Source organism: Primulina huaijiensis, chromosome 15 (assembly GCF_012295235.1).
Source record: "Primulina huaijiensis isolate GDHJ02 chromosome 15, ASM1229523v2, whole genome shotgun sequence".
In the NCBI taxonomy this organism is placed as follows: domain Eukaryota; kingdom Viridiplantae; phylum Streptophyta; class Magnoliopsida; order Lamiales; family Gesneriaceae; genus Primulina; species Primulina huaijiensis.
Genome location: NC_133320.1, coordinates 24,536,166 through 24,549,853, shown reverse-complemented (window position 1 = coordinate 24,549,853; position 13,688 = coordinate 24,536,166). Strand labels below are relative to the sequence as shown.

Sequence of the window (13,688 nt, the reverse complement as noted above, 5' to 3'; positions counted from 1 at the left end):
TATATATATTATCGATAACTTCTCTCCCAAGATACTCAATATTAACAAGCACCAAACACACGTACAAAGTTCATCACTGACCCCTTGTTAAGATCTAGCAACCCACCAGTTCAAGTAACAATGACAAAAGTTCTCATCACTTACATTTGCTTGGGTCTATTCCAAATTGAGTGAGATCTACTTGTCCAGTACGCAGAACCTACAGCGAAAAAAGGAAAATTATGTTCCAACAAACACTTAAGAAGCGGAATAAAACATACGCGATAAACAGTAGACCATAGGCTTACGTATGTGAATGAATCAAGTTGTTGACGAAATGGGGGGCTCTGTAGCAACTCTAATAACTCCTCAGCAGTCCATTGCCCCTGCAAGTATTCAGGAGTCAGTAAATCATGAGCAGATAAAGAACTTCGTAATTCAGAGAATCGACAAGATATTTCACCTCGGGTAGGTGTGATGCCAATTGTTGATCTAAAGGTAACTCTTGAATCAACGGATAAATAAGTTCCGGCTTCAAAATGTCACCCAACCCCAACCCTGAAAAGCACGAAAATGAAAACACTTCAAGTAAGAGATGCATAAATTATGAAAACAACCAGTTGGAAGCGACAACGGTAAAATATTAGTAGAACTGAAAGCAGGAGCAAAATGTTATTCCATGATTAGTCAATATACCTCTAAAAATTAACAATTTCTTCAAAGAACATTCACTTTAACATGATCCAAAGACTTTAAAACATATAAAATAGACTACTGGCAAAGTATTTGCTAGAAACTGCAGTCCTTCACATATTAAGGAATTTCGGTCTGAATAATTATTGAGATTCTTCAGCCTCAGTGGCCCACTGAATTTAAAAGTTAATGCAATGTGATTTGTAACAAAGGGTCACAAGCTAAACTGCCAAATACTGTGCATGCCAAGCACAACTGGTAGTTTAAGACTACAAGGGCTCAAGCCTCAAATGTTGCAAATGTCTGCAATACAAACCACAAATAGATTTGCCCAGTCAGACTACCAGCTTCGTGATTATTGCACCCAATAATGAAAACTACAGGAATCAGAATATATCTCATACCTGCATCTGGATCTCCAGCTTCATCTGCATCAGAAATTTAGTCTAATCAATTATCATTTAACTTGATCTTAAAGAACTTGAGTCATCTTAATTCTCCGACACAACCTAAATTACCTGTAGATCCAATATTACTTAGTATTCTCTGCAGATCTGCCAGCTTTACTGGTCCTGCAGAGGTTACGTCACTGGTTGCCTCTGAAACCATGCTTGGACCAACCATATTTCCAGCCCTAGTGAAAGCAAAAAAGAGAGTGAGATTACAGCAGCCTCCAACAATTTTATGTATAGCTGTGCTATGACGAAATTTATTTCATCTTCTCGGATTTCGTTTCAAACAAACCAGAAACCCTGACCAAAAAAATATTTAATGATTGATTTCTAATCATAGTCTTATACAATCAAGATCTCATCAATGTTCCATATTGAATAACAAGTTTCTTCATGTTTACAGAAGTACCTAGACGAAATATCATCCTCAACCATATCTTCTGAGCTTTGCACAGGAACTGAGACATCAGGCTCCTCATCACCAGGTAACTCTATTAAACAACAAACACATAGTTAAACTTTGACTCTATCGCAAGTCTCACACCTAAAAATCCACCATCAAAATCATAAAAAATAATAATATAATGATGATGATGATAAATAAACCCAAAACAATGATATTTCGGTATCCAGGTACCAACTGGGGGAATGTTGTCAAATACCTAGAGGCTGATTCAGGTATAAATTTACAGAGCTGCACAACTGTGTGTCATTCTCAGCTTTCGGCTCCTACAAACAATGAAACATTAAATTGTACTAGATAATTTGAACGCGTCCTAACTCCTAACAACACAAAAAAAACCACCTCACAACTGACCTGCATCCAAAAGAAAGACTTCCTGTCATCAGTATGAAACTTCAGGATAAAAACCCTCCCTGAAGATTGATTGACCTGAACAATAGAAACAAAGCAAAAGATGGATGCAAGTCACAAAAAAAAGGATAATTCTCATAGCCAAATCTGCAAAAGTTTATGAAATACCAAATAGCCGTACCTTTTCAAAAACAGCTTCCTCAGGAAAGACGATTTGGTCCTATGTTTATCTTTTGTTAAAGAATAACTATGGACGACAAGCCACAGCAGTTGATAGAGTAGATGAAGATGAGAAAATATTAAAGAAAAAACATCAAATACAGTTGCTTATTGTCCCAATGAACACATGATGTAGGATACATCTTCAACAATATTTAGAGATCTATCGATCCATTGAAAATGCACAAGCCCTTCTCCACCCTGCGCAAGGCACATTAAGAATTTCGCATTGAGAAGAAATGAATTCCATTAATCCATGATCAACGAAATTAACTCCAATATAAATGAAACTGGCTATTGATTTCCCGGGAAGCATTTAAAAAAGAGAAGATACGAAGATGAGAAGAAATCAACGCAGAGATAATTCGATAATACTTCGTTCAGACGTTCGTACCCTTCCGATACGAATAAGTCCTTTCCGGGTATCAGGAATCACGCGGTTTCCATCCATAAGCATTTTCCCAGCACGGAATTCCAGCAAAACTTCCTGGAAAATGGAACAGAAGAATCTATCATTTTAAAGCATGCCTTGCAAAAAAAAGAAGGAAAAGTACACATTACTTCATGCATACACACCATGCGAGATTAACAAAATTTTGAACATGATTTTCACTTCAAAATTTATAAATACCTTGGTTTGAAGATGTAATCCTCAAATTCCTATAAAGATTGCCACAATCTTGTCTCGTTAGTGATTTGCTAATTTACTTTAGGTACACTCTCTTACTCATTAGTTGAAGCAATCTACATGTCTACATCCGACCATGAGTTTAAAAATTACTTTCTGTTACATGGACTGAACAGCTATGAACTAGCACGTGTTAACAGATTTCCAATAAACCTGGTACATATTTAAAAGTAATTCAAGAATAAATGCAGATTGAAACATGGGAATACTGGTTGATTCTAAAATAAATGAATATTGTCCTGTCTAGATATTTGGCCCCATATAGCTCGTCCCAATCAGTATTTGAACATTTCCATGTCATAAATCTATATATCTTTAAAATATTAAATTAAATAAATCAACAGAATTCACATAGTTAAAGCATACCTGAACATGAGGAAAAACTTTGGTTAAGGAAGAATGCATCCTTGTATCCCAATAACTGTTCCACCCCAAGATGAATAATTTTTAATCAAGTAGGAGTCACTGTTACAAATAGCGTGGTTGAACGTAAAGGGATTCAAACCCTCATGAAGCCTCCCAGTTTCCATTTACAATCCATCCCCAAACAACAAAATTTTAATGCCGCGAAAACATGCGATTAAAAACCGACTGGTTCCAATTTTAAAAAAAAAACAAAACAAAACAAAACGCTACGTTCCAAACACAAGTGGATTTTTCTCAAGAAGACAAAAAGAATTTAATCATTCAGAAGGAAAAAAAAATTATTTTTCACTCAATACCCTACACAACCATAAGATTAATAAACCCTGGGGCATTCTGATGAGTGCAATACAATGATTTCACTAAATGCTACTGGATAAGATAATATCCAAGAAAACAAAACGGAATGATCAAATAAAAGATCCCGTGAATTAAAGTATGTCGTACGTATATACATACTTGTAGTTTATTGTAGAAACCAAAATTTCTTCAGTTTGGTCGCTTCAGCTCCGTCGGAGAGAGGAGAGGAGGAGCAACAATTGGGATTTCGAGCTGTCAACGTCGTAGACTGGGATGGGTTTACATATAAATACAGACATTTGGGCTTCCATAAAAGCCCAATTCGTGTTCATTTCTTTCTTTTTTGGTTGTAGGCCCATTGATTACTAACAAGTCATGTGTGTGAATCGAACTAATCAAGCTATCACACGTTACACCAATTCGAACACCATTTTGGATAACTTGTCATTATTGGCATTGTTATTAAAATAATTTTTATCTATAAAAATAAAAAATTTATGTTTATAAATTTTAAATTAACTTATTTAAAGAGACAAGATTTGCATAAACATGCCCTATTCAAGTAGTTGACTACAAAAATTTATCCACGGTTTTAAAATGCAATCATTTTCCAAGTAAGAATTAATTTTTTTCAAAAACATTTCGCATGCATGCAAAAATAATATCATAGATCATTACAAAATGGGACACATGAAGCCCAAAATCCATTTGTATGAAATGGGCCGGGCTTCATTTGGTTTGTACATGAATTAGATGCTCCAAACTTTTAGACCCGGCGAATCACAGAGGACCATATGTCCTTGTACCGCTTGATAACTGAAAATCGACAATTTTCGAACTTAGGGAGAATCAGGGCTTGATTTATTCACGAATTAAATTAATTATATGTTGCAGTGCATTCCGTTCCCTAGTAAGCAAGCTCCTCTACTTCGATTTTAAAATGATCAATTCAAAATATTATTTAATTCAGATAATGGACAATACATAAATTTCCCTGCAAATCGTCTTCACCGGTGTAGGCTCATCCCTTGGATTGAGGTGAATCTTACCTCAAAAAAAAGTGTAATCCATCATATCTAATTAACTCTTATGCATATAAATTTGATTGTTGTTTCTATTATTTGAAATAGAAAGTTCGATATCAATTATTGACTTTGCAACCCAATTGAGATGTCATGTTGTTTATCAGCCGCGGCTGCCTTTTTATTCAGGGCATGTCATGTGTATCACTGCACCACAAATGGAGTACCGGAAGGACGAGTTTTTTTTTTTTATTACATTTACAGATGAATTGTGTATATTATTGGCTGATGGAATGTCCATTGTATTGTATTCACTCTTTTTATTTGACAAATTTAAATATTTGCCGATACATTATATCAATAATACCAGATGAAAAGAGAACCGCGCCAAGACTAGATATTTGTTGCATGACTGGCCAACCAATCTTGCTACCTATTATGTTAGCCAACAAAAATAACATCTTTGTCCCATCAACATTCAGTATGATAGTATGTTGTTGGGACCTGAGGAGTCCTTGTACAATGAAACTTGTAATTTCTTTTTCAGAGCCTTGATCGGAAATCATGTGGCCGAATTCTGGGCGGTGTAGACTATGCTGCAAATGACGAGTAACACAGGTCCATGATCCTGAATCAAATGTCATATTAGATTTATCGCTCAGGTCCAAAAGTTCTTGAATTGGGTCGAATCGTGATGGAAGCCATTTGTTTGTGCTTCTTTCTTCCTTTTCTTGTTTTTTTCCTCCTATTGTATTCACTCTTTTTATTGATGGAAGGCATTCCTGTTTTTTGTTTGTCGGAACACAGAAAAAAGAACTCTCCAAAGACATCATAACAAAACTATATATACCAAGCATACAGATTTCAAGCTCTTCTCTACAGTACAGGTTTTTACAGGTGAGATACAGAGGCAAAACAGCCCCAAAACAAAAGAACAAAAATTATCCTAAAGAGCAATATTTCCAAAAGTTGTATGCTCGCTCTAGACTTCTAGACTTGTTCTAAAACCACATAACAGATTCAAGCCAAACTCAAGGATTTTCTGCCAGCCATGTGATCATTTCAGCACCTGTCGACCGTGGAGTGGCTGCTCTTTGTTGTATTGATCTTTTTTAAAATAAGGAAATGGCAGATTTTGGGTGATCAAATTTTGACTATTTGCCATTGATAAGCTTCCATAGTGGAACAAGAAATAATTACAGAGTATTACCAATATCCAACTAGTTCACACGTTATCGGAGCTGCTACAAGCTTGATTGAGGACATTGTTCCCAAAATCTCCATCCAAACTCATTTGCTGGACTTCTTGAGGTGAAAGAATCTTGATACAACGCACGCAGTTCACGAATTCTCTGAATGAAAACCGGTATTTAGAGATACAAAAAATGCATATTGATAACGCAAAAGGAGAGAGGTGATAAAAACTTACTCCCATGGATCGTCTCCTACTAGTAAGACGTCGTTCTCATGATCCATGTAGACAAGTTTCCAGCCTATTCTCTGTCTGTCCTCGAGTTGTCCCTCTATACCAAATCGACGCGCCAGATCTTGTTTAAGATCATCATAACCCGAGTAACGCATAATATCAATTGATCTTCCAACAGCTCCGCGTTTGTAAACCTTTCAAGAAATAATTTTCCAACTTACTTGTGAACCAGAACAAAAACTTTGTACAAACATGTGTTTGAGAATGCTTTTTTTTGTGGTAATATAGATGGGCTACATCAATAGTAAAACACCAACCTTTGTATACGTCCTCATCCTTGGTATCTGCGGTGGGGCCCAGGCGCCTCTATTCATGAAACTACCTTCATTTATTGTTGAATCTATTGAATTGAATGCGATATCAGGAACTCCAAATGACTGAGAAACCATTGATGATGAAAGTTCCGGTCGAGATTCTTTAGGATTCTCATAGACAGAAAGCATGCCTCCGCCAGATAACAAATTAGTCGAGAAATCTTTTCCAGATCCCACCATGTCCTTTGTTATCAATGTATCAGACATCATAGGCATCTCTAGCTGACTATCAATGTTACTACCAAATGGAACATTGTTCCTTGGATCATCCTGAACTTCCCCATCATGGCTTGCATCTCTAAACAACATAGACTGAGTATTGAAACACATGGCATTGCTGTTTTGATGTAGCTGGACATCATTCTGAGAAAGAACCGACGTTGCTGATGATGAACTATCCAAATAATCCACCTGCGTACCACCAGCATTGATATATGCCTGTGACGCAAATAATCCATGACTTTGACTTTTGGGCACATTCAATGACGGCTTAACATCTGATTTTGGATGTAAATCTTTAAGTAAGTTCCCATTAGATGACATAGTATCCAGACCACTTATATTAAACAGTGTGGCAGAAGACTGTGCAATCTCATCCCCCATCATCGAACGGTGGTTTCTGCCATTCATGATGGAGCGAGCAGCATTCTGACAGTTGTTCGTGGATGGTGAAGTAGAACCAGATGGAATTTCCTCAGTAACTGCAGATTGGCCAGCACCAGCAGCAATAGTCAACATATTGCTGCTGCCGGCCGAAAGCTGATTGTTCATTGGGTTTAAAGAAATCCCGACATGCCCGGAAACCTCTGATAGTATTCCTGACTGTTGTTGCGATAAAAGCTTTGGTTGCTGAGGTGGTTGGACGCCAAACCTAAGATTGGATTGGCAATTACTTCCCACCATTTGTTGAGTAACAACATGTGACTGAGGTACGTTGGGTGTAGCTTGAGAAACGTCTAACATTTGGCTTGTCGGCATCGACCTAGGAATGTCGAATAGCTGTTTATGCTTATCTTGCAGCTGTGTAATTTGAGAAGGCAGTTGCATCACAGATTGCTGTGCTAACAGTGATTGTTGTTGCTGATGAAGCCTCTGTAGAAGTTGAAGCTGTATTTGATTCTCTGATGTATTCAATGGTTGGCTCACATGATCCATAGGCTGAGTGGCCACAAGATTTGGCTGCTGTGTGTGACTCATAATCAGCTGCTGCTGTTGCATCTGAGTTGGGTTTTGAGAAAGATTTATTTGAAGCTGGTGATTAAGAAGAGATTGCTGCTGCAGCAGCACATGTGGCACTTGGACAGGACTCTGTGACTGCAAAATTTGAGGCTGAACTTGGTTTGTAGGTAAAGCTTGACTGATCATGTTTTGTCTCTGGGACTGTGAAACGTCTGCCAACTGTGATTGGGGCTGAATAATCGAACCTAAAGGGTTCAATGCGGACGACGGGATTGGCAGCTTGTGAAGCTGGTCTACCTGTTGTACGGATTGGGTTGGTCTCGAGGTACTAAACTGTATGTTATTTGGCTGAGAAATTTGATTCGTGGGAACACCTGTTAAGCATGATATATCTGTACCAGCAAGGTTTTGTACAACAGAACTGGATAGTGAGTTCATATAATTTGGTTGAACGGAATTAGATAGTGAAGAATTCTGCTGCATGTTCATCCACTGAACTAAGCTCAGGCCTGGGAGAGCTTGGGGATCTTTCATACCAATGTCATCACCAAGCCATGGCATCGTCCGTCTGAATATATTATCTAGATCTGATGAATCGTCATCTGCACAGAAAAAAAAATTTATATCACAGAGATTGAAATTTTATTCGATTTGACATGAAAGAAGCAAAATCCGACAAGTCAGGAACTTGAAGTGAAAAGTAACAGAAGGAAAAATGCAAACATATATAATCACAGCAAATTAACTTAGTGGTAGAGTAGTTGGTTTCTCAAGCCTTGTCCCCAGGTTGAAATAACATCAGATTCTTAAATGTGGGCAAATGTATTAAAGAGTTAAGTACCAATATAATTTCCAGTCTCATTTTACCTGGCATTCCTGGTTGCCTTGGGCGCTTTGAACGGAAGAACGGTGGGGTAGGGCATATAAAAAATGGAGCAGTTACAGGTTCAATCTCCCAAATAGACACACGATTGCGCCTTTCCCCTGCAGTTGACTCATCCCAGCCAACCTGCTCATGGAAAGTAAACTGATAATCCAATGTGCATCCACATAAAACATGGGAAAATTTTAAAGATAGAATCAAATATTTAATTTGTAAAGGAATATTGCTTTAGGAGTTAACCTGTAAGTTACGCCATTGAGAGTTTTTCCACCTGACTGGATCCAGGTCACTAATGCCCGTAATTGTACCCATATATCTGCAAAATATTAGAAGTTTTGAGAATCATATGAATTCACTAGTGATTTCACTGGCGCCAAATCACAGAGATGGCATTTCTTAAATAATCAGATGTCATGCAAATGTAACCAAGAAAATTTGTTGCCACTACCTTCTTGTTCCTGATTCTTCAGTTTCAAACATCATGCGGAAGCGCATGCCAAGAGATATTTGGTTGCTGCAAACTGATTTGTAATACTTGGCTAAAGGGATGACAAATTCTGACGGGCTAGCTCTGCCAAAGTTTGGAGATAAAGTAAGCAACATCAACTACAGCTTCATATTTTCACAAAGCAGGGCCAGTTTCAAGATACAATATAGCAATAATAAGGATCCATTGATGACCTTGGATTGTAAAAAACTGTGAACGGGCTGTTGTTTGCAGCAGCATGGGCAGCTGCTGCTAGAATTCCGATATGCATACTATCACTTGACAACACAGATGATGATAAGTTTGTCGGTTGCCTGTTAGCTCGTCTGGTGCCCAGAAGCAGTTGCTGCTTTTCATCCCTGTTCGTAACCATGCTTATCACTCCACAAGATAGTTGATTTGACAATTTAATGTTTTAGAATTTACCAAAGGTAAAGAAAAAATGGTTATGAAACTTGCAACGTTACCTAATAAATAAGACTGAGTCACCAGCAAATAGCCTCTTTCCACTAACGAAAAGGCTCCATCCAGTCGTAAGCAAATGTCGCTTTGGTTGTCCTATATTGCAACGTCAAATAGAAACAATCACAAATCTCTTCTTTCCACCTCTCCCAAGAAGCAACTATACAATTTTTACTCGAGCCTCCAAAGTGTATATTCCTAAAATCAATCTCAATACTTGACTTTAAAAAAAAAACGACAGGCGAGTACAGAAATATCCATCTGGAGATATTGCTCCAAAAATCACCCCATAGACACGATCCCACTACAGAAATTTTAGTTTTATTACAACTTAATAAGGAGTCGATGATATGGTGTTTACAAACTGAATAACATTTTACATACATGCAGAGCGTGTGTTAGATTACTAATTTATTTTAAACAAACGAATGCACAAAGACAAACACAATGAGGGGCCTAAAGCCACGTGATAGTTTCCAAATAAGTGGCAGATCTAGGAATTCTAGGGAGAGATGGCCTCAATAGAACTAGGGGGCAAATTTTGAATGCATTGAAAATTAAACAAATAATTTTTATTATTTTCCTATTTCTGTTTAGGAGCCTCTGCACCATGCCCCCTCACTTGATCCACCCCTTTTCCAAGTGAACTTACCCCGGTAAATATGGCGAAATGTCCAAACATTATCATGCAAGTCCCGAGCCACAAGTTCTTGTGCTGGTGGTTGCATTGTGAAGTCCTAAAACAAGAAAAGTACCTTACCAAGTGAGGAATAATTCAAGAATCAATCTCAAAAATACCAAGGATTTATTTTACTTACAAGACGAGGAAAAATCTTTTCTGCAGCACGACGAGGAACAGAAAAACCTCCGTGAGTGCTTGTATCACTTGCCGTCAATGTTTTACAAAAAAAATCCGTTAGGGGTTTATTTGCTTTCGTCGACAGATCTGATCTCAATAAAGCTTCTCTATCAAACTGCAAGATATAATGTCCAAAATGCTGGTCATTAGAATTTAGAACATAAAATTGAGGCATCAATTGCAGAAAGCAATAAATCTAAGCTACATTTTATTCAACCAAGGCAGAAGGTTACCGAAGATACTGGTTGAAGTGTCATTTGGGCATACACTTCATCCGTTTCTGGATCAGCCTAAAAGAGTTTAAACAATAATTAAAATTATTATATCTTAGACAATTGTGATCTAAAGGGCAAATAGAAGCTATAACAAGAGACGAGCATACATGCAAAGTGACACTGTGAAGGAGGCATAGCAGTTTGGACGGAAGATTTGGGTAGTTTGGGATTTGTGCATCCATGTCCTTTTTCATGGATGCGGCAACCTGAAAGCAAAATATTCTTTTTATCAGCATTAAAAAAATTGAAAAAAACAATCAGTTTCCATGAGAGATCTTATGGAACCAATATGATACAACTTCAAATCTTTGAAGAATGCCACTTCAAATTTCTCTTTTAGAAAAAGATAAATTTTCAACCTTCATTCCATAAAAATCTTAGGATCCAAGATCTTTAACTCAATATAGTACATAGCATGTCAAATTAAGTAACGGTTCCCCATAAATTTCCTCCACTTTACGGAAAAGTTTCTAGCGGAGTCATTTCCTAACAGTCCATATACGTGGTTTGTGCCCGTATTATATTGTAGTCATGTTCAGTATCCAACACTGCTGATAAAAAAGAATGAGCAAATCTTGAAGAGTAAATATACCCAATACACCTATAAACTTCATGCCCAATACAACAAATATTTGCTGCACAGTGAGAAGTGTAATTTTTTAGACATGAATGATCCTTTTTTTTAGAGGCAACAATGTTCCACCAAAAAAGAGAGGGGGATGAAAAATCCCCTCCCACCACCAACCCACCCAGCACATCTGCGCATGTTAGCAAGGTCCACTCTGTATTGTCCCTTTTCCTTTATCTATTCACTGCCTCCTACCCTTTTTAACCTCAGCCTACACCCAATTCAAATCTCAACATCTTGTTCCACAATTTATTATTCTAAACTACAGCTCACAATAGCGAGGAGATTCCACAGTACACCTAATAGATTATTAAACAGAAGAATAGTACACACAACTAGAATACAAATATAACATGTTAATAAATAAAATAATAATGAAGAGTGAAGCCATCAATCATGGCATCCTTGCATGCGAGCAAATTATACAAGTCAGCAACTGATAAAGAAGGTGGGGTGGGGATGGCGCCATCAGTTAAAATTTTACAAGAAAAGAATTATATTAACCTGTTCACTGTGACCTTGAGGAAAGTAGACGACGTGGGTCCCAGCTGCCGGCAAGTTCACCAGAGGGCCGGCGCACGCTTGCCATAGCTCTGGATTTATGCTCTTCTTCTCGCCTGCTTCCACAAGTGCCACAAATTTAATTCTTTTTTCAAAGAATAAGCAAATAAACAAATCTTGAACTAAATGTGTTTGATAAAAATCAAGTCGCTCCCAAAGTAAAGTTGAATTAAATTCTTTGATGAGAATAATTTATTCCCACAAAATCGAATGGATAAAGCAAAGGCCTCGCTTAATTTGTTCGTTATGATCTACGATGTTTACAATTTACAATGGTCGTCTATAATGTACAGCTTCTTTTCATCAAGAAAATGCATAGGAAAATGAGCTGGAGATGTGTACAAATGGCAAGAAATAGGCGCAAGAGAGTGACCATCAACGGAGGAGTTGGCGTTAACCGACTGACTTCCGGCGGCCGCTGGCATCTTCATATTTCTTCCCTTAGTCTCCCGCCTCCAGAAATTACACCCCTTTTTTCCTACCTCAAATAAATGGACGGATTGCCTCACCGGCGTCTCATCTACCCGGAGAATAATCTCGTAATGAATAACTGTATTCTCTCCAACTAAACGGAAAAAGGCAGAAAAAATATATTCCAACTCTTGGAGCTGGATCAAAAAGGCAAAAACCTTTCTTGTATCCTTCAATTCGTAGTACGGCACAGAAAGACTCTCCCCGGCCAAAAAAAGTATAAACGGAAAAAGGGTCTTCTTTCCGTGGAAAAAGGGAAAACAGGTCAACGACGCCGGCGACGGCGAAAAATGCCGGCGAAATGGGGGGAAACAGCAGACGGAAAAGGGGGGGAAAATTATAAGGAAGGGGAGACAAGAGGAGCTTTGGAAAAGGAGAGGATGTTGAGGATAGCACAGACCAAATGCTGCGACTTCACTTTTTAAATGCCCCCTTTTCCACACTACACCTCCCAGAGACACACACAGGCACACGATCCCTCACTCTCTCTGTGTATATCGCGTATATATGTGTATAATTCGCTTTCTTCTCAAAATCCCTATTGCAAATTCGAGATTTCACCTCTTTTTTCGCTATTCCCTCTCTCATTCCAATGCTCCACTTTTTCTTGCCCTCTCTCTGTCTCTTTCCTCTCAAAGTTCTCACCTTTCCCCCCTTTTTTAAGGTGGGTTATTCGTAAATATTAATAAAATACTGAGAAAGTTTCTTGCATTTTTTGTAAGAACGTGTCTCTCTCTTTCTTCCTCGTGTAGCTACCTAGCTAAGCTCCCCACCCCCATCTCTCTGTTCTGTTCTGGGGAAGGAGGGAGTCTGACTGTTGTTGACCGGTGAAATTAATTTCAGTGCTCAAATATCGTTTATCATAAATTATTAGTATTTTTTGCTAATTATTTAACCACGTAATAATAACGCTATTGAAAATAAATATATTGATATTTTGATAAGAAATTTTTTTATAATTCTCATAATATTTTCTAACAATTCAATTTCAAAAATTAATTAACTTTATTTTAAAATAAAACAAAAATTATTTTATTCTTTACTTTTTTTATGAAACACACAACTCTTGATGATCTTTTTATTATATACTAAATATGATACATAACGAGCCATTGAGTATGCAATTGTGTGCTTACGGTTAGTGAAGTCGCTGATTTTGTTTAATAACTAGCAATTTTCATATTTAGGTCTTTCGTGAGATATTTTTACAAGGCAAAAATTTGTGTGAGACGGTCTCACGGGTCATATTTGTGAGACGGATCTCTTATTTGGGTCATCCATGAAAAAGTATTACTTTTTATGCTAAAAGTATTACTTTTTATTGTGAATATGGGTAGGGTTGACCCGTCTCACAGATTAAGATCCGTGAGACGGTCTCACATGAGACCCACTCTTTTTACAGATTTTTGTATGTTGTAAGGGTCAATTCTACTTATATTTACAATAATAAATAATATTTTTGACATAAAAATTGTTATTTTTTCATGGTGATC

General features: G+C 37.4%; 2 protein-coding genes across 3 annotated transcripts in view; both read right to left on the bottom strand.

Annotated features, from left to right (window-relative positions):
* The window catches only part of LOC140958204 (26S proteasome regulatory subunit RPN13), a 4,457-nt gene extending 594 nt beyond the window's left edge, over positions 1–3,863 (bottom strand). Inside the window, exons 1-13 of one of the 2 annotated variants that reach the window (XM_073415578.1) lie at positions 3,728–3,862; positions 3,212–3,266; positions 2,552–2,644; positions 2,299–2,358; positions 2,120–2,158; positions 1,942–2,016; positions 1,787–1,853; positions 1,534–1,615; positions 1,191–1,306; positions 1,077–1,100; positions 443–537; positions 288–365; positions 145–199 (exon numbers count right to left, since the gene is read on the bottom strand). In XM_073415578.1, the coding sequence (XP_073271679.1) occupies positions 145–199; positions 288–365; positions 443–537; positions 1,077–1,100; positions 1,191–1,306; positions 1,534–1,615; positions 1,787–1,853; positions 1,942–2,016; positions 2,120–2,158; positions 2,299–2,358; positions 2,552–2,644; positions 3,212–3,250 (823 nt within the window). In that variant the 5' untranslated portion in view covers positions 3,251–3,266; positions 3,728–3,862. Of the gene's footprint in view, positions 1–144; positions 200–287; positions 366–442; positions 562–1,076; positions 1,101–1,190; positions 1,307–1,533; positions 1,616–1,786; positions 1,854–1,941; positions 2,017–2,119; positions 2,159–2,298; positions 2,359–2,551; positions 2,645–3,211; positions 3,267–3,727 lie in introns of both variants that reach the window. The other variant, XM_073415579.1, reaches the window with a different exon arrangement.
* Positions 3,864–5,415: 1,552 nt separating this feature from the next.
* Positions 5,416–13,010, bottom strand: LOC140959549 (auxin response factor 19-like). Its single transcript, XM_073417447.1, has 14 exons — positions 12,098–13,010; positions 11,668–11,780; positions 10,643–10,741; positions 10,494–10,550; positions 10,220–10,375; positions 10,054–10,138; positions 9,407–9,497; positions 9,134–9,298; positions 8,901–9,023; positions 8,693–8,768; positions 8,437–8,578; positions 6,334–8,171; positions 6,020–6,210; positions 5,416–5,942 (listed from the first exon to the last, which is right to left on the bottom strand). Exons 1-14 carry the CDS (start codon positions 12,153–12,155, stop codon positions 5,816–5,818), a joined length of 3,321 nt encoding a protein of 1,106 aa, XP_073273548.1. The 5' UTR covers positions 12,156–13,010; the 3' UTR covers positions 5,416–5,815.
* Between the last annotated feature and the right edge of the window lie 678 nt (positions 13,011–13,688).

What these genes read in the sequence shown, in the direction of transcription:
- LOC140959549 (XM_073417447.1), bottom strand. Translation starts at nt 12,155, where the DNA reads ATGAAGATGCCAGCGGCCGCCGGAAGTCAGTCGGTTAACGCCAACTCC. An exon ending in ATTTCGCCATATTTACCGGG is followed by an intron (nt 9,498 to 10,053) that starts GTAAGTTCACTT and finishes GTTGCAATATAG; the next exon opens with GACAACCAAAGCGACATTTG. An exon ending in GTAGGAGACGATCCATGGGA is followed by an intron (nt 5,943 to 6,019) that starts GTAAGTTTTTAT and finishes GTTTTCATTCAG; the next exon opens with AGAATTCGTGAACTGCGTGC.